The 23,246-nt window shown below is 45.5% G+C and overlaps 1 protein-coding gene across 3 annotated transcripts in view; it reads left to right on the top strand.

Moving 5' to 3' along the window:
* Positions 1–18,974, top strand: part of SPNS2 (SPNS lysolipid transporter 2, sphingosine-1-phosphate) — a 122,582-nt gene extending 103,608 nt beyond the window's left edge. For 2 of the 3 annotated variants that reach the window (XR_011741902.1, XR_011741901.1), the window contains 4 exons: positions 2,867–3,030; positions 3,599–3,681; positions 16,058–16,104; positions 17,709–18,974. Coding sequence is in view for 1 of the 3 variants with exons in the window: in XM_065853414.2 (XP_065709486.1) it covers positions 2,867–3,030; positions 16,058–16,100 (207 nt within the window). In the remaining 2 variants the exon portion in view is untranslated. The remainder of the gene's footprint in view (positions 1–2,866; positions 3,031–3,598; positions 3,682–16,057; positions 16,105–17,708) is intronic. The other variant, XM_065853414.2, reaches the window with a different exon arrangement.
* Positions 18,975–23,246: the final 4,272 nt, after the last annotated feature.

The following is a 23,246-nucleotide window of genomic DNA, read 5'->3' as shown; positions in this document are numbered from 1 at the left end:
CTGCAAAGCAGCAGAAGCATGTCCTTATTGATTTTCCACCCCTGAGTTTTGGGTAAAGGTTTTGAAGCTTTTTGCCACCTACCAACGGGCAGAACAAAGAACGGAATCCCACGGAACTGGCTCTGACTCTGCACACAGCCCCCGCTTTTTGTTACTCATGATAGAGAGAAGACATCAAATACGATGTGAGGTTGGGTCTTGCCAAATCACAGTCAGACAAGTTGGGTTGCTATCATTGCGAGGAGTCTGGAAAGCTAAAAATTGGCAATACAGAGCAGACCGTTTGGCAAACAGCATGTTGTTCTTGGAGCACCAGCCTGTAATTATGTCCTGTGTCCTCCAGAGGAGATGCCAAAGTTCCAGTCTTAGCAGGTGGCTTGTAACTGAGTGGAACAAAACAACAGGGAATAGCGACTGTTAACAGCAAAAACATATGTGGGCTCTGATAAAGTTCTGGAGTTAAGAGATGCAGACATGGGTGAGGAGCTTGTAGGAAACCTAGATAAAGCCCACTGGCTTGGTGGGAAGAATTATACCATGGATGGGAGGAAACAGTGCTTTTTCTAGCGTGCACTTACAGAATACTTTGGGTTAAAAAGGAAGAAGATGGATAGCGTATTCAATATTAACATGATTTGTTGGTATAAAAGGTCAACACGATGCCTTAGAAGGGAAGGTGTGGGCAAACTGCACTGGGAGTTTCATTTGCTGGAGACTTTACGTTTTCAAAGCAGGTTTTAGCTTAGAATGTCGTGTCATCCATAAGACGGAGCAATGGGGAGCGTATGCCTGACTTTTAATCCTCTGCTGCTGATTTATCATGTCAATTTGCCGAGTGATTTATTGTCTGGTCCTTTTGGAGGATAATTGTATCCATTCCCAAAATGAAAAGTGGTTCAGAATTTCTAAATTTCCAGTTAGAATAGCCTCAGTTCTGGCTGTTGCACACAGAGGGGCTGATTCAATGCCAAGTTTTGGTTTATAATGAAGAGCAAGGGAAATGTTGGGACTTAAGGTGTCCTGATACAAGAGGGAATAAACTACCAGCCCATATTGCTGTCTTATGGGTGCAGTGCATGTTCTGTTTGATTTCCTGTGAGTGCATTCTCTTCACATTCAAGTCTTGTTGCTATTTTGTTAATTAGTCTTTCAGACTAATAGCTGCTGTTATTTGCCTTTCAGTCTAAAAAATTTTTTAACCATCAGTCCTCACATGAGACTTGTTCATAATGCTCTTGCGTGTGTTGTACACTGTGAATTAAGTTCTCTTTGAGAGAACAGGAACACTTCCTTAGCTCCATCCCAAGCACTGACATTTTCTCCTCCTCCTCCTTTCTAGAGCAGGATATGAAGCAGAGAAGTCTAAAAACCTTCAGTTCTTTCTGTAGATAACACTCTTTCGGTGTTTATTGATTTCCCTCTACTGGAGAATGCTCCATCCTGAGAACCAGTCCTCTGCTCCGTGGTGTGCAGAATGGTTTTACGTCCAGCATCAGGCTGGTTGCTTCTCCTTTCCTCCCTGTGGCAGGAGCCAGGCTGAGCAGTCAGGAGGACATTAAGGCACCGGTGCCACCAAAGCTCCCGTGTCCCCCTCTGCACACTCTGAGACTTGTTCATTGGAGTCCCCACGAGTGTCCCCTTGTGTGCCCATTTGTTGTGCTTGGCCTCTGCTGGGACATCTCTTCATACACCTTCACCTCCCAGTTCGCCCTGGCTGTTTGCAGGGCTGTGAACTGGTGATCTCTCCTGTCTGTGACATGTCCTCACTTGCATGTTGGATTTTGCCTGTAGTTTTTGCCTGACAGCACCCTTTTCATTAGATGTAATGTAGCAGTTCAGAAGTTGCTGCACAAGCTTTGCCTATTTCTGGAACCGACTTGTGTGTGTGCACAGCAGTAGGACTTTATGCCTCAAATTCTCTGCAGTCTTTTGGTATAAACTAGTATTTCTGCCTCAACAAAAGGTCACAGACTAAAAACAGAGCTGGACATTTAAATACTCAATGCCTTGAGACTCACCCATACTTCTGCTACCGCTCTGTTGGATTTATGGAGTGTAAAGTTGTTTGCTGGACAGTAAATATTACAGTGTGATTGTTTTAGCTACAGACAGTCATTAAATATTACTGAGGTTGAGCAAAAGCTTTTCATAATGAACTAAATCCTGCCATTGCATGTCACTGCTCCTTCCTGTAAACACAAACTAGTGTTCCCTTTCATATAATTACGCTTCTTGGCTGATGGAAGATGCGGGTTGTCTTAACCCATGGTGTGTGGTTCTTCGGTGTGAGTCATGACTTGCACACAATTACCCTGCAAAGTGCAACAAGTTTAGGAGCTTAGAGGAGGGAATGAGGTCTATGCCTCAGACACGATGATAAAAAACCCACGTTGAAGTCCTGTTTCTGAAAATCAGATGAGATCTCAGTTTTGTTGTGGTTTGAAAGACGTTTCTCCCTTCCCACTCAATACACAGAAATGGAATTGAGTGCTTCCTTTTGCTGCGAGGCAGGTAAGGTGTAGGAGCAAACAGGACTTGATAGAAATTGCAGAGGATTGGTTGCTCCCTCACCCATCAAGCAGGGCCGGGGTGGCCCTCTCAGCGCACCGGGAGCCTTGGTCGGTGCAGCCAGGTTGAGCACCCATGGATTCAGTCGCTGAAGCAGCCGGGAGACACTGGAGCGGGCTGTGGGGAGAATGTGGAATGCTGAAGTGCGGAGGGGACATTCAGCCTTTCCTGAACACACTGTTCCATTTAAACCTCACGCACATGTTCAGTGGGCGGTTGTTTAGAAAATCGTGTTCCCTCACCGTTGTCATGTCCCTTTTTCATCTAATTGATTAATTTTTTTGCTCTTCTCTCCTAGATCTCAGACCTGATACGACAAAGCACAAAGGAGTCCCCAGTCTGGGAGTTCCTCAGCTTGGGGTACGCACTCATGCTCTGCCCGTTTGTCGTTGTCCTAGGAGGGATGTTTTTCCTGGCCACAGCCCTCTTCTTCCTAAGTGACCGAGCCAAAGCTGAACAACAGTGAGTAACCTGGCAATTGCAAATGGGGAGGTACCGGAGCCTGTTTTCTCTCTCGAACGTTATGCTTGTACTCTTTCCCTGGCCTTGGTCCTTCAGGTAAAGGATGTCGCGTTGTTAAGAACCTCAGCTCAGCAGAGTGCATGAGGCTGCACGAAGCACAGGGGCTTGGGTCATGCTGGCTGGGCATCCTTTACACGCTTCTGCTCTGGTGGATCTCAGGTGTTGGCCGCACGGCCCGCAGGGGAGCACAGTAGTTGAGATCACAGGCCCCTCTTACCCTTGCGTGAGCATGTCACAGCCCAGGCCATCGTGGTGAGGGGTTGCTGTGTGCTGGAGCGTGGACTGCTAGGTGGAGAGCGAGAGGTACTTCACGGAGCTTGGTGGTTCAACTTTGAGCCCACAGTCCCATCTCAGGCCCCCGTGCCCCGCTCGCTACCTCCAATACACAGGAACAAGAAGGAAGCAAGCTGAGTACGTGGGGACATCCGCGCTCAAGGGTCACCGTGTTGAAGATGGTCTTTCTCAGTCCCTTACTGCAGCTTGTAAAAAAAAAGCTACTGTTTTTCAGTAATGAAACCGATTCGGACCACCTCACGGTTGGCAACTACAGTAATTCAGAAGACGCTTCCACATGACATACAAACTTCTGGGGTTAGTCTCTTTTTCATAATTGTCAAAAAATAAGAGTATCTGTGTATAATGTCATGCTGAATATGTGGGTAGGTGACTAGTCTGGTGCTGACTATAAGTTGCCTTTGCCTTCCTCCCGCTGGGAGGAGACACGCAGGCACGGTGCAGATGTTAACAGCCTGGCATAGTTCTGCAGACAAACCAAGCGGAGTTTACCTTGCTGAACCTGGAGAAGAGCCCTGGCATGTCCCTGTCACTTAGGCATAGTACAACTAGAAGGAAAATAAGGTGTTTGGAGGTTGACTTAATGTGGGAACAGTTTGGATGATACTTTCTGGCTCACACTGTTGTATCAGATGGATACAAGAGATTTGGAAGCTGTGTCACAGACGGTGCTGTGACCCTGTAAGAGCAGTTCCACCTTCCTTTTACTAACACCAGAGAAAGGAAAGGTTTTCTGCCTCTGGTGCCTTTATATATATATATATTGCCCCTGTAATGAGATGTTTCAACGTGGTGGAAAAACCTCATGTATCTCATAAGGAAGGTTAATTCCTGTACAGTTGAACTTTGGAGATGTGACATGACTGATGTGTGCCTGGTTTGTTATCTGCATATAAGGGCTCAACAGTACAATAAGTGGAATTGGAGATTAGATGTTAGCAAGAACTTCCTAAGAGAAAAAAGAGGTAAATGCTACAGCAGATTATTTGGAGACGGTATGAAATCTGTCCTGTGTTTCTGAAGGCCACCCTGGCTCAGCATTGGGGCAGGAAGATGGGAACTGCTCTCCTGCTGCCTCCCAGCCCTGTTTCTGTAATCGTGCGCATAAACTGTACATGCAAATCCAAGTTGTGATCACCTGGGGATGTGGCAAGATGATCAGAAGTTTCTGGGTGCTCAGGGTGGCTTTTTTGCTGCAAGGAGCCAGTTCTTTGTAGTGCTAGGGTAGTGATACAGTGCAGCAGATTAAATCCCCCGTGTAGCCAAAACAAGAGGCTCCACCTGTTTCTAGGAAAACTACACTGCATTTGTCTACACTGCATTTGTCTACACTGTCCACCTGTTTCTAGGAAAACTACACTGCATTTGTCTTCGCTGTATTCAGAGGGGAATGGGCTTGTTCCACTTATAATTACAGTGGGGATGCATCCCTTTGCACCACGTGTGTTGCCAGCCTGGCATGGCAGCGTCTCCGGTGGGGAAGAAGCATTTCAGTGTTGGTGTACTGATGAATTCTGGGTCGCTCTCATCTTCATCAGCATTTCTAACCCCACCAGCAATGCCCTGCGGATCCCAGCCGGTCCCACAGCCCCAGGGCCGTTCCGAAGGCAGAGGCTTTGTGAGGAGGCACAGCAGGGCAGGGCTGGGCGCTCACTGCAGGTTCTGCTTGGCTGCCAGCACTGCGGGGTTTGACAGGAGTGTTCTCCAGTGCCCCAAAACACCAGCTTTGCAGCAGCGTTACAGTGAGAGGGAGATCACATCCACAGCTCTGCTTTCTCCTGCCTACAAGTGTTCCTTTCTCTCTGTGGCTGTCCAGCCTGAGCAGATTTGGTTGTATTCTGTTCACGTCCAAAGCAGACCAGCTCCCAACCAGTCACTAGTTTACTTTTTGAAGAAGCATAGTCAGGTATCAGACCTGGTTTTGTTCCTCTCCCTCTTTCAGCATCTTTGCCTTTCCTGGTCTGTCTGATTCACATCTGTTTATGAATTTTATATTATCCAGCCACGGATCTTTCGTGTTGCAAACTGCCTCAGACACAGAGGGAGAACAGCTGTCATAAATAATGGTTAACAAAATAATTTCAGGTGACTCCTACTGCACTGTTTCTGGGATATGCCCACTCCCATCTTAAAAATACATCCTGCAGTCAGATTCCTGGAGAGTGCAGCTTGATTCAGGTTTGACATGTTGAAAAAGATCTTCAATAAGGTTGGCAACTGTGGGGTAAGGCTCCTCACCTGCCCTGTGTCACCTGGGTCCCATCTGCCAGTGCCGACCGGTTCACTGGTCTCCTCAGGGTAATTTATGGGCAGGATTTGTTTGTTATTGGCCGCATGCGCGCCTGTGAGTGAAAAGACAACAGAGTATTTTGCTATTAGCATCTTCAAACTCCACGCTGGACTCCAAATCTGACGTCCAGCCCCCACCTACCCGCCAGTCCATCTGTGCTTGGCATCGCGCACCGTTTGCCGGGCCAGCCTGCCGTCCTCTCCTACCTATCGCTTGAATTTCTTCTTCGAGACGCCTGGTTTTCCCTCTGCAGTCAGTCACGCTGCCCAGACAACAGGACTTGGAAATGCGCTTTGCCAAAAGAAATCAATTAACCTGCGGGAATCACAAACGCGGGTGTCACACGCCAGAGATTAAACCCATTCATCACCAGTAAGGTCAGGGCTCGCAGGGCAGATGTCACAGACCTCCCGAATGAACTAATGCGGAAGCAAAGAACTGTAACGCCGCTCTCTGCAGCTCTGCCTGTGGAAATTAGGCTTTCCCGGCTTTAATTTCCATGCTCTGTGAAAAGAAGTTCAGGGTTTTATTGCTGGGATTTTTTCGTTTGTTTGTTCCTTTGTGTACTGGTCTCTGGGCATTTGCTTAGAGATAATTTCTTCTTCCAGGCAGGACAGAGCAGCAGGACAGCGACCTCTCTTTCCTGTAAAGCTTCCTCCAGTTTCCACCACACTTCCTTTCAACAACAGAATTTCCAGCCTTTCAGTGCCTCGTGACTTTTTTTACACTACTTTTATCATCGCCACAATTCCTGGCATATTTTGTCAATTACATTTTAGCACAGGAATTCCAGTCAATAAGGCTGCTCCTCTGAAAAAAAACCACTCCTGAGAAAATGTTCCTTATACAGCAATTCTTTATTTAAAAAAAATCGCAATTCTTTCATAACTTTTTTCATACAACTTCAGAAGTCTGACAGCTTAAAGAGGCTTTTAGTAAATTTAGGACTGGCAGAGAACACAATACAGTACATCACTGTAATATAATCCAATCATTTTTGGTGCAATTTTTCTAACACTAATTTAATCCCACCCTTCCAAAGTGATGAGAGAAAATGGTTAAGAATGGTTTTTCTAAGAGCTCTTATGCGCTAGTCATAATAACTGTTCAGTTCTTTTTTAAACCACTCAGCTACAATTCTGTCCTGGTTTATTGCCGCCTTGCCTTAAACCTTGACACATTCCTACGGTGCTTTTGTTTGACTGTATTGTTACTTTCCTGTTCTGTAGTACTGCAGTGGAGGGTTAAACCAGTCGTGTGCTATTTCCAAACACGACTGCATTCTGTACTGTATTTCTCCTACCTGCTTGATGAAAATTGCTGAGAGCCAGTCTATACATTGACATACTGTGGGAGACGACACGTACGGATACGGTATCTTGCCTTGGCAGAGCCTCACAGAAATGGAGCAGAAACCTGGTGACTTTGCTGTTATTCCATCAGGATGGCTGCGCAGCCTGGGCAGATACCAGCCCAAATATCAGGGACCAGCTCTCAGAGGTCAGGAGTATGTCAGGTGTTTCACTCGTGGGAAGTAAAAACTCAGCACTGCTGGGAACTGCATCTGTGGTCAGTCTGTGTCCTCTTCCTCACTCATAATGCAGACAACCTGAAAAAACCCAAAGCTTCAACCCTAGGGAGCTGCAGAAGAAAAGCCTGCATTGGTATTTATTAGAAGGTTTTATTATGAAAAGGAGAAAAAAAAATCCTTTCCCCAAGCTGTGAGAACTTTTGGGTGCCAGGGCATATAAATCAGTGTAATGTAATTGGCGTGTGACGTGACTCTTTTCCCGGCAGCCAGTGGGAGTGTGGAGCATCTGGAGGGCACAGACCTGCAAGACCCCTGATGCAGGATACTCTACCCTTCAAAACATTTTTTTTTAATATATTTTTTTTAATCCCTCACTTTATATTTTAAAGCATGAGAATTTCTGGTTTTTTCCCCATATCCTTTCAAAAGTACATAAAGATGCGCTGGATGGGTCTCCAAATGGTGTAATTGTTTGGTCCCTCTCTGCATCCCGCACGATATACGCTGGGTATTTTCGCCAAAGATACAGCAATGCAGATCAGGCAGCAGGATGCAGCTGCAGCGTGTATCCCTGGTGCAGGCTCCAGCCGAATAAAGAGCTGCGCTGATGCAGCTGGTCAGAACAAGAGATTTTTAAGTATTTAAACTGCTACTGCTCAGCCCTTCAGAGACCTGCAACCATAAATGGATCACCCGTTTGCTTATATGACAAGAACCAGGTTATTTAAACAGCTCTGCTAGGTTTTTTTTCTCTCCTAAAATAAAAATTAAGCATTTAATAAGGAAAAAAAATACTTTTAACACCTTTGATCAGGTGTGGGAACTCTTGCAAAATAGCAGTGCAGATTATTTTAAAAGTGATGGGTATAAACACTAGAAGGAAAATACTGCAGACTAGATAGTGTAAGCCACAGAACGAGCAATCCCAAGTCTGTACACTTTTTCTACTGTCTTAAAAATGGCATATCGGCAAATTACATTACAGGAAAAATGAGAATAATCCATTTTCAGCCTCTGTCTTCTGCCTCACATTAAGTTTATTTTTAGCTTTTTCTAGAACGAGAGATAAAATGATCACCCAGTTCTCCTATTGCAGCAATTTGAAAGTGTCTGACCTTATTTTTGCTTTACAGATTCTATTATGTGGGGCAGGGGAAGGACTTGCAGAGTTGTCAACCCTCTTTTTAGTTAGAGACAGAAAGGACCCATCGAATCCCTCATGTTGTTACCAGCAAAGGATTGAGTCCTCTCTGTTAGTAGTGTCACAGGTATTAAACTGGTGTGCTGGACTGACACACCACATGTTCCATTCTGGTAGTTTGCTTTACTAAAAAGCTATTTATTCTATGAAATATTTTAAGATGTCTTGCGAGGGTTTTTCTTAAAGAGGCCGGACACGTAACTGTAGAGAATCTCAGTGCTGCATTGAAGCGGAGTTTGAATTTGGGGATTTCAGGGCCAGCAAGTGGATTTAATCAACTCCCATAAAGGGCTATTTGAGGAACAGTTCACTCACTGCTCATATTCAGCTATTTAGGGGGAATAATATGATTGCTTTGTTTATTTTGTACTTAAGAACAATAATTAAACATTTCCTACAGTGATATGAACTCACAATGCTTTTTTCGCCCAGATAAGATGTCCTTGGCCTTTGAAGGCCTGTGAATTTACAGCACAAAGCCCAGATTAGGATACAGGGATCTGTGATGATGGAAGGAGAGGCAAGGAGCGTGTTCTGGATATCCCAGAGTGGCCTGATAAAGACGCACAGACTGCAGATGGGCTAAGATTAGACCAGTAGATGGTTTATATGGTATCGAACGGTTGGGAATATGAAGGATAGTGAAAATGTAAGTAGGTTTATTATTGGTGGTAAAGCCTGCTTGTAGAGCTGATTTTCTCTCCTGTTTACAGAGCTAGCAAATATAAGAATGTAACGGTTTGGGACTGGCTGAATTTTAAATGCTGGTTTGCTTCTTCAGTTGGGAGCTGCCGGTTTCATGCAGATGGAAAATATGGTCTCATATAGAAAAAATACTGATTTGTTCTGCTGCTTTAGTCAACCTGCGGATTTCCTGCCGGTGAGGTGGGAGGATGTCAAAGGTCAGTTTGGTTGTTCCCAGACATTTTGAGCTCAGTTGTGGTCCTCACACAAAATGCTCATGGCATTTGAAATATGCCGTTCGAGTTAATTGTTGGCAGCAGGAGCTTTGCCTAAGTCCAGCAGAAGGACTGAGCCAGCTGGTGTTGGCACAGCTCTTGTGAACTGCAGGCTGTGGAACAGGCAGAACTTCATGCTTCTCCAAGCCCATCAGTGTCCCACGTATATTGGAGGGTAATCTGTGCCACAGGGAACAGGAAACAATATTCCTAGATGATTCTGAGCTACTTGAGTGCTGTTCTACAGCAAGAATGGAATTTCTCCATGTGCCTGAAGTTATAGGAAGGCCAAGCTTACTTGTCCAAGAAAAACTCCTGATCAAGAACTACTTGGAGTCCTCCTGCTGTCTTGGCTACTGACTCTGCTGCGACCTTGACGAAGTCAGATGCTGTCCCTAAAATGCTCATCAGCTGTAAAACAGGATTAAAACCACTTGCCCGCAAGGTACAAGGGGCACTTAAACCATATGCTTACAATGAATTCAAGATGTCAATTTGCATTGTCATTGCAAAGGGCAGTTCTTGGCATGCAGGGACTTTAGCACGCAGGAGGATATTTTAAATTCACGCTAAGGCAGTTTCTTTGCCCAGGCTGCCCTGGCACAGAAACAAACTCTGATAGATCCCGTGCAGGTGATCGGAGAGCTGAGCAGCCTTCCCAGCCAGAAACTGTTTCTGACACAAGGAAACAGAACAATTCAGGAAAAATTTGGCCCTGATAGTTTGTTTCCTGAAGCCTGTCATGGTCACAGAGCCTATTATGAAGGTATTGACTTTTCTCAACAGCAGGCAACCTCTTCACGTGGAGAAATCTGCCCAGCAGATTTTCAGTAAGCTCTGACTGTGTTAGAGTAATTTACTTGTGGTTGGGTCCTTGGCCTGAATGGCGTCTTTTAAGTGAAACTGGGACAAAACTGCTGCAGTATTAGTTCCAGTGCTTCAATAAGGAGTGTCTTCAGTGTTGTGGCTTGGTCATTCCTGAAGCTGCTGCCAGACCCCGGCCACATGGCAGGCAGGGCTGCCCAGACTGCTACAGCGGAGCAAAACAGGATGGTTCCCCAAACCGGGTAGCTGAGAGGTTGGTGGGAAGAGCTGTATCATGGAGGGTAAGAAGTATGTTTCGAATCAAGTGGCGTCAAGAAGTTCTATGGCATTTTCTGTTCAAAGATTTAATCAGATGATACCTGCTTTTTATGTCATGTTCTATCCCCTTTCCCGCTCAGTCATGCCAAGAAAAGGACCTTCCACTGCCTCTCTCTTCCATTATTTCAGTAGACATGAGTATGTTGTTACTCACATCTTCCATGGCACTAAAAATCTCACCAAAAATCTGAGCCCATCAATATCTGGCAGAATTACACATACGGGAACAGACTGAGGCAGAACATTTTGAGGACTTCAGAGACCCACATCTTCACTAGCTCCAGGTGCCCACGTCAGCGTACCACGGCAGAGCCGGGAGGCAGACTTGTCTCTGGAGCTCATTGCCATCCAAGTCCTTGGTACCCTGATGAGTGCTGTTAACCGCTCGCCTTCACATCTGTTCTGTTGCAGCTGCCTGGAAAAATAGAAGGAAAGGTTATTGATTTTTTTTTTCTTTGTGCTACTCTCCTCCTCTATCAATATCTACGAAAGAGGAAAAGCAGAAGCTGACCTATGTTTCTTCCTCTGGAGGCAAATACCCTCAGCATCTAGATTAAATGGAGAAATGGAAAATAGTCTGTGCAGGTTTAAAGGACTGCATCGAATAGAGAGGAAAAAAATATTTGCTGTACACAATTATCATGTTCTGTTTGCTAAACCCACCGATGTGCAGGAAGAGAAGGGGATTTAAGCCAATTAATGTATGTGGTGCAGCTGGCGGAGCACCTGCCTCCAGCGGCACCAGGCTCCCGCCGGGCTGTGCCCGCGAAGAGCTGCAGACCGGCCCAGCGCTGCTCTCCGCAGAGGGACGGGCAGCTCGTGCCAAAGGCTGCGCACAGCCAGGTCCTGCCTGAGCCTTGCTTTGGAGTCCTTTGGACTTACACCCCCCAGGCTTCCTCTCTGTGTAGAAATGAGTGAGCGTAAGCAGCCGGCAGAGCTAAATTAAGTAATGGTTTCCTACTCCAATAGCTGATTCTCTGTTAATTTTTGGTAGTGATCTGCTTGGTGTCCTTTCCCTTTAGCGAAGTGACCTCGGCTTCATCAAACAGTCCTGGGAGGCTGGATGAACCTGTCATGATGCATCAGAAAGCTCGGTGCATAGACTTATTTTTAGCTGTGCCAGTCCTGTCCCTGTACCACTCACCGGGGTCTTTCTAGGTTGATGTATGATTATTGCTCACCTTTCATGCATCTTCACTTTCAGTCATTGTTTTCAGCTGCAAGATTTTAAATCAAAGCACTGAGTTTCTGCAGTGATGCATGTTGTTAATCTTGTGTGTTTTGTCCCAAAGTTACTGACTTAACTATCAGAACAGCTTGAGTTCTGTTAACACGGGACATGCTCTCTGGTGAGATACCAGTGAGACGAAGCAGCAGGTCTGTGTGGGGTAAGACTGAGCTGTGATAACGTGGTTGGCTGTGGTTTTAAGGTGTTTCCTCATCCTGTGTTACCTGTTTGTATTGGAATAAGCTCTACATCCTCTTGAAGCTGACTCTGTTTATGCAGGTGTTGACAGTATGTAGTCAGTGGTGGAAAATATGAGTGGGATGGTCTGTAAACTTGGGTCCGTTTCCCTCCTTTGTTTACTAAAATGTTGATGTGTTTTGGCAATTGGCTTCAGCAAGGATTTATTTAAGGCAATTGATCTCTGCAGTAACAAGGTGGAGGGTGAAGTGAGCCCATCACTGATGCACAGGTGGAGTGTGTCATTGGCTCTAATGCTCTGATGCAAAAAAACCCCTTTATCTGGCTGTATTTGAAAAATATCTTTGTTTTTTCATAGTTCTAATGCCATAAAGTCTCATTACCTTTCAGGGATGCCTGGCCATGTGAACATTTCATCACCTAAAATTTCTGTTTTCGGTATGTTCACAAGGCGGTTCAGAGGGGTTTAACCCCCCAGAGCAATGTCTGAGGAAGTTCAGAATCTGAAGGGTGGTGTCAGTGACTGTTGTGTTGGTGTCCCTCCCTAACGTGCTGCTTCAAACAGCCACGGTGCTTCAGAAACACAGAATTCTCTCCACTGAAAGGATCCTTAATCACAGGCAGGAGTTGCTGCTAAGTACAGTGATAGCGCTGCCCCTGTAGCCCCAGTACTCTGCTGAATGAGCTCCTGCTAGTTAAAACATGAGTTATTTGCAGGCTAGAAGGACCCCACTGAAGCATTTTATTGTTGGTTGTAAAAGTTAAGTGATGTTAAGTACAGCAGGTTGTAAAAATTAGGACATTATTTCCTAATATGCTTCTCTGGTACAAAAGCCAGAGCCTTACTTGTTTAGATAGCAAGAAAACAGGGCTTTTGGAAATCTGCAGAATACTAAAATTCGTGTGTTGTTTAAGTTATGATGAAACTTAATATAAAATGGTGTCGATAGCATTTGCAAGCGCTTTGGGTAAGCACAGCCTTTCTCTTGGAGTCTTGTGCACTATGGTGCTGCCCACACTAAGTGTGTTCTCCTTTGGAACATCCTGTTTCTTGCTTGAGTTTGAGTTCATGACAGAGATGTAAACTCATGAGCTCAAACATTCAGCAGCCTATAGCTTATGGACAGTCTGTGGGACATATATCCCATCACTGCTTCTCACTGCGCTCACTGTTGGAGCAGACCCAGCTGCAGGTGAGAAGGGAGGTGTGGGTGTTATTCTTGCTGGCGCAGGGTGGAACATTCCTGGGTTGGATGTGGGCACCAAAAACTCTTTCAAAGGCCTCACAGAGCCCAGGTTGTGCCAGGAACTATAGAGCAGCGCTGGCTCCGTGACAAACCGTAACCTGCAGCATCTGCTGCCCTGGTGACCAGCTAGGCTGAAAGGGACAGGGCGTTTGGAGAATCATCTCTGCACAGTTCCTGAAACAAAGTAGAGTACAGCTGACCTGGAAAAGATCCTGGCCGCTCATCTGTTATCTTAAATTCATCTTCTTTTTCTTATGCAGTTCTCTAACCGACTGAGGTGCTCTGAAATTAGATCCATTTTACATAGTATAAATATTTAACAGCTCTAGAGCATGTAGCTTAATATTGAACAGACAGTCTTATAAATACTTCAGAATTATAGATGCTGTCACACTACATGGAAATGGTTTGATAGGATCTAGTAGAAATATTCAGGTTTGACAGGGAAGGAAATGATGGGGTTATGAGGAGTCAGCCACATTTTTAACTGCTGGAGGAGCCCATAAAAACAACTGAAAAAGTTGTACAGCTTCTGGTCTTGAAAGGCAATTTGGGTAAGTTTCCTCCCCCTCAGGAAATAACAGAGTGGTTCCCACCCCACTCTTTTCAAGGAATGAAAACATTCACAGTCTTGAGAAAACACTGCAAAGAAAATAGAATGATTTAGGAGCCAATGTTTAGTCAGCAGATATCCCCAAATCGGAAGCGACAATCTGTTCAGTGGGGGATTATCGTTATTAGAAAGGCAAGTGGGACTGTAACAGGGATTTAGATGCTCTTAAGGCTTGTTAGCTTAAGTGCAAGTACTACATTTTACCACCTAAGAGAATATAAAATTTATTATTAGCAGATTTGATTTAAACTGCTGCCACCTGTAAGCTGAGCCGGGTTGAAATCAGGCTGTGCAGAAACCTCTGACCACTGCGTACAACACAGTGATCCAGAGAGAACAAATGCTGCCCAAAATCTGGGAGACTATTTCGGTTCTCTCCTCTGCTCACAGCTTCCTATGTGATCCCTGAAAGTCACTTCTCTCTCCAGCAGCTTCTCAAGTCATGTGGGGTCTGATTTCCCATGAAGTCTTCTGAATGCATTTCAGGATTAGCCCCTCTAGGCCTCTCTTCCCATCTGTAAAAGAGAGATAAAGCAGGAGTTGAGAGAAATGAGTTAAAATGCAAAGAACAAGTCACTCTCATGACTTGGGGACAACCTAAGTATTTATGTGGGAGCTACATCTTATCCTATAGGAGGCTGAACTAGGAGTAGTGTAAGAAGGGAAGTTGTGTCTGTGTTCATCTGTCAGCAATGCAGCTGGGTTCTCTGTGCTAAAGTGACAGTAATGGTCAAACTAACTGTATATGTTCTGGATGTTGTAAAAATGTGGAATGAATGATGTGTTAAGGGACATGACTTTGAAACAACATTTCAGTGCATTCAAACATCTGACGTTTTGGTATTGTTCAATAGCTGCACACCATATCAGTTTCTTCCTGCCTCTGAAGGTGACTGTAGCATTACAAGGTGATCTGTTTTCTCTCTCTAATGTTTTCTGGTAGTTAAAGCACACTTACCATGTTCAATACCGTGTAATGCCCAATGCAGTGGGGTTACCAAGAATGGCAACTCTACAAAGAAACTTGGGGCAGCTCCTGCATCAAAAATATTTCAGCTTATAGCCTTGAAAGGCGTAAAGGGCACAGAGGCTTCTAAGCATCTTGGAGACAAACGTTCTGTGAGGTTGGTGTGAAGGTCAGAGCTCTAGGCTGAACTGGGCCGAGTTCTGAGGCAGAGATTTCTTGGTAGGTGTCCCCTAACCACTGGTTAATTTTTATCCTGGAATACATGTCTGAATCCAGCACTGTACCTTTTCAGCAAAAGAAGAATGTCCTGGGCTAGGTATGAAGTTGGGTGAAGAGACACAAATGAGCGTTGATGAATCGGCATTTTCCAAAGGAAAATGATGTTTCACTGAGAAGTTCTTACCTGGTAGGACCTGAGGTGGAGATGGTTTCTGTGATCTTCCCTGTAAACCTGCCAAACCTTTTCACTGATTTGAAAAGAAGCTGTGATTTTGTATGTGATGGCAAAATCCTGCTGCAACCCTTTAAGGTATAAAATCCTGCCATTTCAGTTTATTTGTTATTTTAAGTTAGCACAGCCAAATGGTATGAGAAGACTCTTGGTGCCTCAGATTTCTCCTGTTGGAGGAGAACAGGTGATGAGCTGCTGCAGGAGAGCAGTTGAACCGCACGGGGCACATACTGTGACGAGACAGAGCAGGTCTAAGGGATGCGCTTTGTAAATTATTGCAGCTTTTTCCCTGGGTACCCCCCAGAGCCAAGAGGGGCTGTTCCCTCAGCAGCAGGAGGGGCAGGACAGCTTCTGGCTGGTGACACTGCGGTCCCCACTGGACTCCATCCATCACTTGGGAGCAGCTGTCTGCAGCAGCAGGTCTTCAGCAGCTGAAAACTGAAAAGACAGCTCCTTTTTTCTTAATTTAATTTTTATCAGCGGTGACTGTTTACATTTATGCTGTCAGTCTGAAGGACACCATTTAACAGGCCCTGTATAAACAGTCTTGTTACGGGCTTAGGGAAACAATTGCGATGTCTGAATGCCTTTGGGACCTTCCCAAATCCTTGTCAATTAGTGTCAGCAATGTTACTTGGCATGTTCCAGCAATTGTCAGAATCGCTATCAGACACCACTGTGAAAGGTTTCAGTTTTATACCATTGTGCAGGACAGTTATTAATGTCTTATCTCTTTAGAACCTGTTAAGCAACAGGAACCTGAATTTAATAGCTGGTATGTTTTTAGGAGCCTGTTTCTTGGCTAATTCAGCTCTCACATGTCACTTTTGTTTTCCCTCCACCAGGGTGAATCAGCTTGTGATGCCACCAGCCTCTGTGAAAGTCTGAGACGGTGAGTGACCCAAACCGGTCAGTTGGTTCCACACTACCCCTCCGCTCCAAACCCCTGTTAAGCCATTTATTTCCTTTTAAGTTGGGAAGAAGTTAACATTAGACAGCCCTGGTCTGCACCTGGACTTAAACTGGAGCAAATCAAGAACAGAGAAACCAGGGGTCAACTCAAGAGTCCTTTTTGCACCGAGTTGCTTCCAGAAACCTTGTGCTCCCTTCTTGGAGCAGACCAGGCCGTGCAGCCCCTCTCGCCTTGACGTTGAAGGTGTGATTGTCCATGGCCAGACTGAGAACACATCTTGTGTTCATAAAACCTGCGGCCGCATTGCTCTTGGTCCAACAGCTGCTCGCTGTCAAATGACCATTCTTAGCATACTCCCAATTTTCTGCAGAAAAATGTTTTCTGGCAGCATATCAATTTGCATGTTGTTGCTAGAACTGTCCCCACTGCCACCCCCGGTGCAGGGTGACGGAGCTGAGGCCTCGGCAGGGAGCCAGAGGGACAGTCCCACTCCTGCTGCCCTTTCTTCTCCCTTGTTTTCACGCTGTTCTTATCACTCACCAACAGCCACAGCGCTGCAGCTCAGAGCTGCAACTATTGATAAACACTTCCCAGCATTTTACTGTAGCCAAAATTAATTAAACCAAGTTTTTTGAAGAGGAGATTTCTTTCCCATAAATTAAATGCATTGAAAGACTAATAATAAAATCAGAACTCAATAGCACATTTAAGAACGGCCTTTTGGGGGAAAAGATTTAATACAATCTCTAGTATAGCAGATGTGTTATTTCCACAGAGGGAAGGATATTCTGGTATAGGCTAAGGATACAATAGGCCTGCCTGTATCCTGCAGTCTCCGGACTGGATGCGTATTATCATTTGTCATCTATCAGGAGGTTTTAGACAAAATTTGGTTGGTTTTGTGTGTGTTGTTGGGTTTTGCTTGTAATTTTTTGGTTTGTTGTGCTTTTTTTGTTCTTTGTTTGGGTTTTTTTTTTAAGCCTAAGTAAATCTGGGAGCAAATACTAGGTGGTATTGCAGAGATTTGCCTCATAAAACACTGAATGCTCGGGTCCTGTGCACGCCTACGTTTTTTCACTGTACTTTCTTCTGTTTTCAGCCCAGTTTTATACAGGTTCAGAGAAACCAGGCCATTGTTACAGGGAGTTTTTCTATAACCCAGCAGTCACTGAATTTTTAAGGTCAGGGGCAATTTCCTGCATAGCATGGAGCACAGAACCTCTCACAGGAAATCCTGCAGAAAAAGAACCAGTTATCCCTTCCACTTAATCTAGGAAAGCTGCTGGCCCCTTAGACATGCCACAGCATGCACAAGTGGTCAATGATCTTAAATAATACGGAGGGGAGTGTAAACTTGCTACTGGTTCATTTCCTTGGGCAGATTTTGCCTGGATCACAGCATCTTTGTGTTTACAGTTCCAAAAGCCTTCGGTACATCCCAAAGTGCTGTCTCCAGACTGGCCAAGATGTGCTAGTCTCCAACTTGCATGGAAGCGAGGGGCCTCCGCCACAATGGTTCACCATTACCAATCCATTCCTGTCACTACCCCATTAACCACCTCTTTTCTCATCTTTCTTTGCAGTTGCTAGTGAAGGAAACAACATGTGGACTCCTGGTCCCACCACCACGCTACTCTCAAGCTTGAAGCCCTTCTGTACTGGAAACCAGTGGATCCTCCAGCTCCACACCCCCCTGGAAGGGTTGTCCAGCACCAGACTGATCACACCAGTCCAGCCTGCAGGGTCAGGCACCAGGAGATGAGCAGGGCACCCTGGAACATGCGTAACTCTTGCGCAAAAGGACGTTCACAGGTTCCTCTGAGCATCGGAAGCAACTGGACCCACAATGTGCTACCCAAGTGAGTGACTGTAGATTGTGTATATGGTTTTAGTTGTAGCCAGCGAAGTCCGCATCATTTATAGGGCAACTTACGTCCTACCGAATGCTGCTGTTCTGTCAGCACTCCCCCACCCCAAGACTGCACTATTGGGGACCTGTTCTGTACATCACCTTTTCTTTAACACTGAAGGCTCAATTCAGATTATTATTTTTTATTTAAATATGTCATAAGATGCTTTATCTCTGCTGAAGACATTAGATTTTATATATATATATATATATATATATTTAGATAAACAGTTTTTATTTAAACATTTAAAATCTGGAGCTGCCTGTGCAACCATACCAGACATGAATAACATCCACAGCTCTCCTCATCTCAGTGCCCCGCTCTCTGGCCCTGCAAGGGCACCATAGGAAGAGTTCCAGTCGGTGACTCCTGTCACCTAAGGCTGAGCAATGGGACAGAAGAGAGAGTTGCACTGCACTGGATGTGCTGGTGGTTGTTACAGAAAGGCCCAGAAGAACTCTGGACAGAAATACCTAGGGGCTGTCGAGTTTGCGCAACATGCTAAACTCAGCCTTGCCTAGGGGGTTCACAGGTTTTTAAAATACCAAAATCCATCTGGCTGAATGGCTTTACCTGGGACCTGGTAGTGCAATCCTGCTGTGCCAGTGACATCACGTATTGTTTACATGCATATCACATCACATCACACGTATTGTCAGTGCTGATTCTCCCTCTGTCAGTATTTTCAAAGCAGGTGGCTGATGCTCCACTGTCACCGTTTCCTTTGGAACAACGCTGAGGTTCAGTGCCTGCCCATCCCCAGTCCCAGACTTTTCTTTTATCTGTTTAGATGTCTCCCACAGTTTAGATACTCCCCTCCCATTTAGCACACACCTCAAACAGGTGAATGCAGCTCACTCTTGTGCTCGTGTTTAACAAGTGGCTGCAGGTGTGCTGCAAGTAGGACTAAATCAGCAAAGAAAATGCCAAACTGGGACTGGCAGCTGGCTGTCTGATTGTGGCCTGAGTTTGTTCACAGACACAGGAAGGTACTGTTAGTGGCGCTGGGGTTTATCTCCCATTCACATCCAGGATGTGCTAGGACCTACAGGACAGCATGGTAGTGGAGTTGGTCAGTAATTCCAGGTACCAGTGAACTGGTCAGTGCTCACCACAGAACCAGTCTGTGCACGAGCAGATGGGTTCTGAGGTGACTCCTGTAACCATGTGAGCTTTTCCACCTCATCAGACTCCACAGAACTGTTCTGCAAAGGTTGCTCTGTCACATAAAACACCTTAACAATAGCTTTAAGATTTGGCTAAACAATTAGAGCCAGAAATTTTCCTTGAGTGCCTGGGCATCCTCTGGAGAACAGCAAGTGGGTGCTAGAAATAATAAAGCAAAGCAAATCCAAAACAATGCTTCATTTCCCACCTCGTGCCACTATTTACATGTGTAGGGGAAATACGCCTCTGTAGTCTAGGAGCCAAACACTTGGCTTTAAAGGCACATGAATTTCTGATTCCCATTAAGAAATTCCTTATTAAGCTGTTTAAAAAGAAACAAAAAACAACCCAACAATCAGTCATTCCATCTCAGAGACCAAAGAAGATTAGCCACGTTTCATAAGTTGCTCTGTTGTAGCCTTTAGTGTCAACAAAATGAAGCATTCCTGCTAGACTTCAGAGATTAGGAATTGTCCTTAACCTTAATTCTCGGGAGTCAACAATGAAAAGGGAACTTCAGTGTTTTGTAGTTTGGGTCGCTCTCCTTGTTGGTGACAAGCCCCAGCCCTTGTTAGAGAAGCACAGCGCTGTTAGAGGAGGCCAGCTTTAGCTTTTGGGCAGAGGAAGGAAATTGCCGTGGCTTTCTTTGTAACAAGGAAAGAGGGAAGGAAGCAAGGGAATGAGAAGTGAGTCCTACCTGCAGCAGTTCCACACCAAGGGATCCCAAATCCCGGCTCCCACGTGTTCCAGGCTGAGAGGGAAGCCAAAGCAGAGCTATGACAGCTGAGAGGAGAGGAACAGAAGGGGAAGCTGAGATCCGTGCTGCTGAGGTGCTGTATAAACACATGATGATTTGTTTCTATACTCTAGCAGAGGTCAGAAGTTCCCCATTATTAAAAAGACAGTACTTTATTTTACTGGTGCCGGACTATCATGCACTATCATGTGCGTTTCCTCTATGACTCTGTTTTAAGCAGGTGTGGATGTAACCAGGCTTAGAAGCTGCTTGGGCCAGTTGGTTGTTGACTTTGTGGAGCAGTGGAACAACATCTGTTATGCACATAGGAAATGTTTCTGGAATGAGAAGTCTAGAATGAATGCATATTCCTTATATCCAAGCTGAGTGAGAACCCTCATTAAAATTAGTATTTCTGTTTTCGTAAAGAAAGGCTGTTAATAGGAAAAGATAACTAATTTTTTTTAAAAAGAATACACATATTTTAGTGTCCATCACACCAAATGAAGCAAGATTCCACCTCATCACTTAAGTAGATGTTCAAGTCATCAGGTTTATCTTTGTGGTTCTAAACTTCAACACAAAATTAAATAGTCCCAATAAGGACAGAAGTACCTTTAAAGCCACTGATCTCTTGCACACAAAGTAATTTCATGTGAATGTCTGAAAATTAGAGGACACAAACAGGAGCTGCTGTGTCTTGCCCCGACTCCCTGGTACCCACTGCCTCCCCCTGTTCCTCAGGGCTGCGACGGGTCCTTCCCCCGTGCTCTCCCCTTTCACAGCTCAGCAAAGAGAGAACCTCGGGGTGAGTAAACCCTACAAAAGACTGGCTGTACTCTGGGGAGCAGAGTTCCTCTCTGCACCTTCCATCCTAATTGTTTGTCTTCTCCGTTTGCTTTATTGTTTGGTAAACCAGCACTTACGATCACTTTTGCTACGTGATGTACGGGAGTATATAGTATATTTTCTTGTTATACAAGGGACAAGTATAAAATAGTTTTCTGATTTCTTTCAGAAGCAAATGACTATTTTATTTTTTAAGCGCAATTGATTGTGAATCTCAGAGTATAAAAACAGATAAATAAGCCAAATATATACCTTTATGTAAATTAAGAAATAAAAGTATTTAAAACATACCTCCTGGCTCCATTTCCTCTGTCCCCTCTCGCTCTGGTTGCACACTCCTGCGGATGCTGCTGCAGGGCTGGTCACTGGGACACTTGGCTGGGGATGGCAAAAAACGCACCCAGAGCTCATTTAAAGAGTAACACCAGGAGCAGGGAAGGCTGGAAGGAGCAGAGGGTGGGGGTCACAGCCCTCCTCCCTCTGAGTTGGCTGCCTGGAGCCAGCGGTGGCCACAGGGTCCTGCTCTGTCCTCTCTGAGGCCCCTCACTGCACAGTGATGACACATGTGATGGCTAAAAGACTGGGCTGATCTGACTCATGAAGACACCTCATGTGGTGGCAGCTCTGGGTCGGGTGCTCAGGAATACAAGCAGGAAGGGGCCATGAAAATGTTCTGACTGCATGGCCACCTCTCTTTCACTCCTCATCGACTCCAACACACTGCAACCACATCCTATAGTCCTTGGCAAAAATATACATGTAGTATATTAATTCAAAATAAAACTTTGAAGTTTTAACATTTGAAAATATGCTTAAGAGGACACAATATTTACCTCGCTAGTGGTTGATTCAGCCCTCTCTGTGGCTGCATGTGATGACCAACACATGCAGTTCAGCAAAAAACTCCTGTAGGCAGATGTTCCCCTGCCAATAAGAGCCATAAGGTGACACCATTTGCTGGGTGCTAAGGCTCCAGGTGGCTGAGCAGCCCGGGACACCCCTCACAGCAAAGCCAGGCTGCTGGGAGAGTCACTGGCCCCAGCCAAACCAGTACCAAGCAACTGGGAACATCTGCCACCTCCAGCACATGCTGCTCAACACTTCCCACTAAACAGGGACCTGGCTGGTTTCTCTAGTCTCTCAGCACAAAGTAGAACACCACAAACCATGATAAAACCCCATGTTGAGCCAACTTATATAACCAACCTTGGGGTTTCTGATTATAAGGAATTAATCCTTTCAAACAGTAAAGTCACCATTAAGTCCTGCTGCCACTAAGATTTGGGGAGGACAGGTTCTGCTTTGCCTAAGAAAGGGAGAAAAGAAAAAAAACCACCACACCAAACAACTCACCATTCTGCATGCTGGACTTGTAGTGGCGTTTCTGATGACAAGACCAGGCCTGTGGCTTCCCTGTCTTCCAGGTGTCTCCCAGGTACATCTTGAGCCTGTGCCAGGCTGTATTTTATTTAAGTCTGGAGCAGCTGGGAAGAAGCTTGGGACTCAAGTCTTGGCAGCAAATACAACTCAGAAAAAAAATGGTTTTGTTGTCCCACACTTCAAAGTAAAAGCTATTGTAGCCATTTTTCTCTGGAAGAGGCCTGGCTGCTGCTGAGTTGATCACAGCCACTCTATTTGCCACTTTGCAGCGACGCATATTGGCCACAAGTGACACATCAGTGCCAGTGCTGTACGACACTTTCCCACCCCACGGGAACATGGTCCTGGTACTAAACCCCAGAGCTTCTGCATCACTGCGATCCCACCACTACAGGGTGGCTAATTCCCCACCAGCCTCATTAGCAAGGTGGCTAAGCTACCATTTGTCTCGACAAACAGCAGGCAGGGATCCTGCCATGGCAGAGCTTTGAAAGCCATAGACTGATCAAGACTGATCTCATCTGCAAAGAAGAGAGACAGGTGGATTTTTAATCCCCTTTGCAGAAAAGCACATTTTACTGCCCAGCTTCACAGCTCAGCCAGCCTCATCCCAGCCTCAATACCCTGTCCAAACCCTCTAGCAATTCAGCACTGGCTCTTCTGCCAGGCATAGGCAGCAGGGAGAGTGTTAATGCACCTTAGGACCAAAAAGTCAAAGGTTAAAAGAGTTACAGCCTAGACGAGCAGCAGGCACCAGACTGGGAAAGGTGGCTCACAGCCCTGCTCCTCCCAGGCCTCCACCTGTCTGGGACAAAGCCCCAGCTCCAGCAGTTGCTGCCTTGAGCTCGTTGCTCCAGGGCCTGCAGCTATTTTCTTGTATTCAGAAGAACCCTTGAGCTCTTATCGCTGCCAAAGAGCCTCTGAGCACAGGGCAGCTGGAAAGGCTTCATTAAAATCAAAATCTGCTCTATCCCCTACAGCCCTAAAGGTCAAGTGACAGACAGGACATGAAATCAAGCAAAATGAAACCTTTGCAATTGTTAAAAGGCACAAATAAGAGCCTGCGAAACATGATTTGA

This window comes from Patagioenas fasciata, chromosome 19 (assembly GCF_037038585.1).
Source record: "Patagioenas fasciata isolate bPatFas1 chromosome 19, bPatFas1.hap1, whole genome shotgun sequence".
NCBI classification, from domain to species: domain Eukaryota; kingdom Metazoa; phylum Chordata; class Aves; order Columbiformes; family Columbidae; genus Patagioenas; species Patagioenas fasciata.
This window is presented reverse-complemented; position numbering and strand designations above follow the sequence as displayed.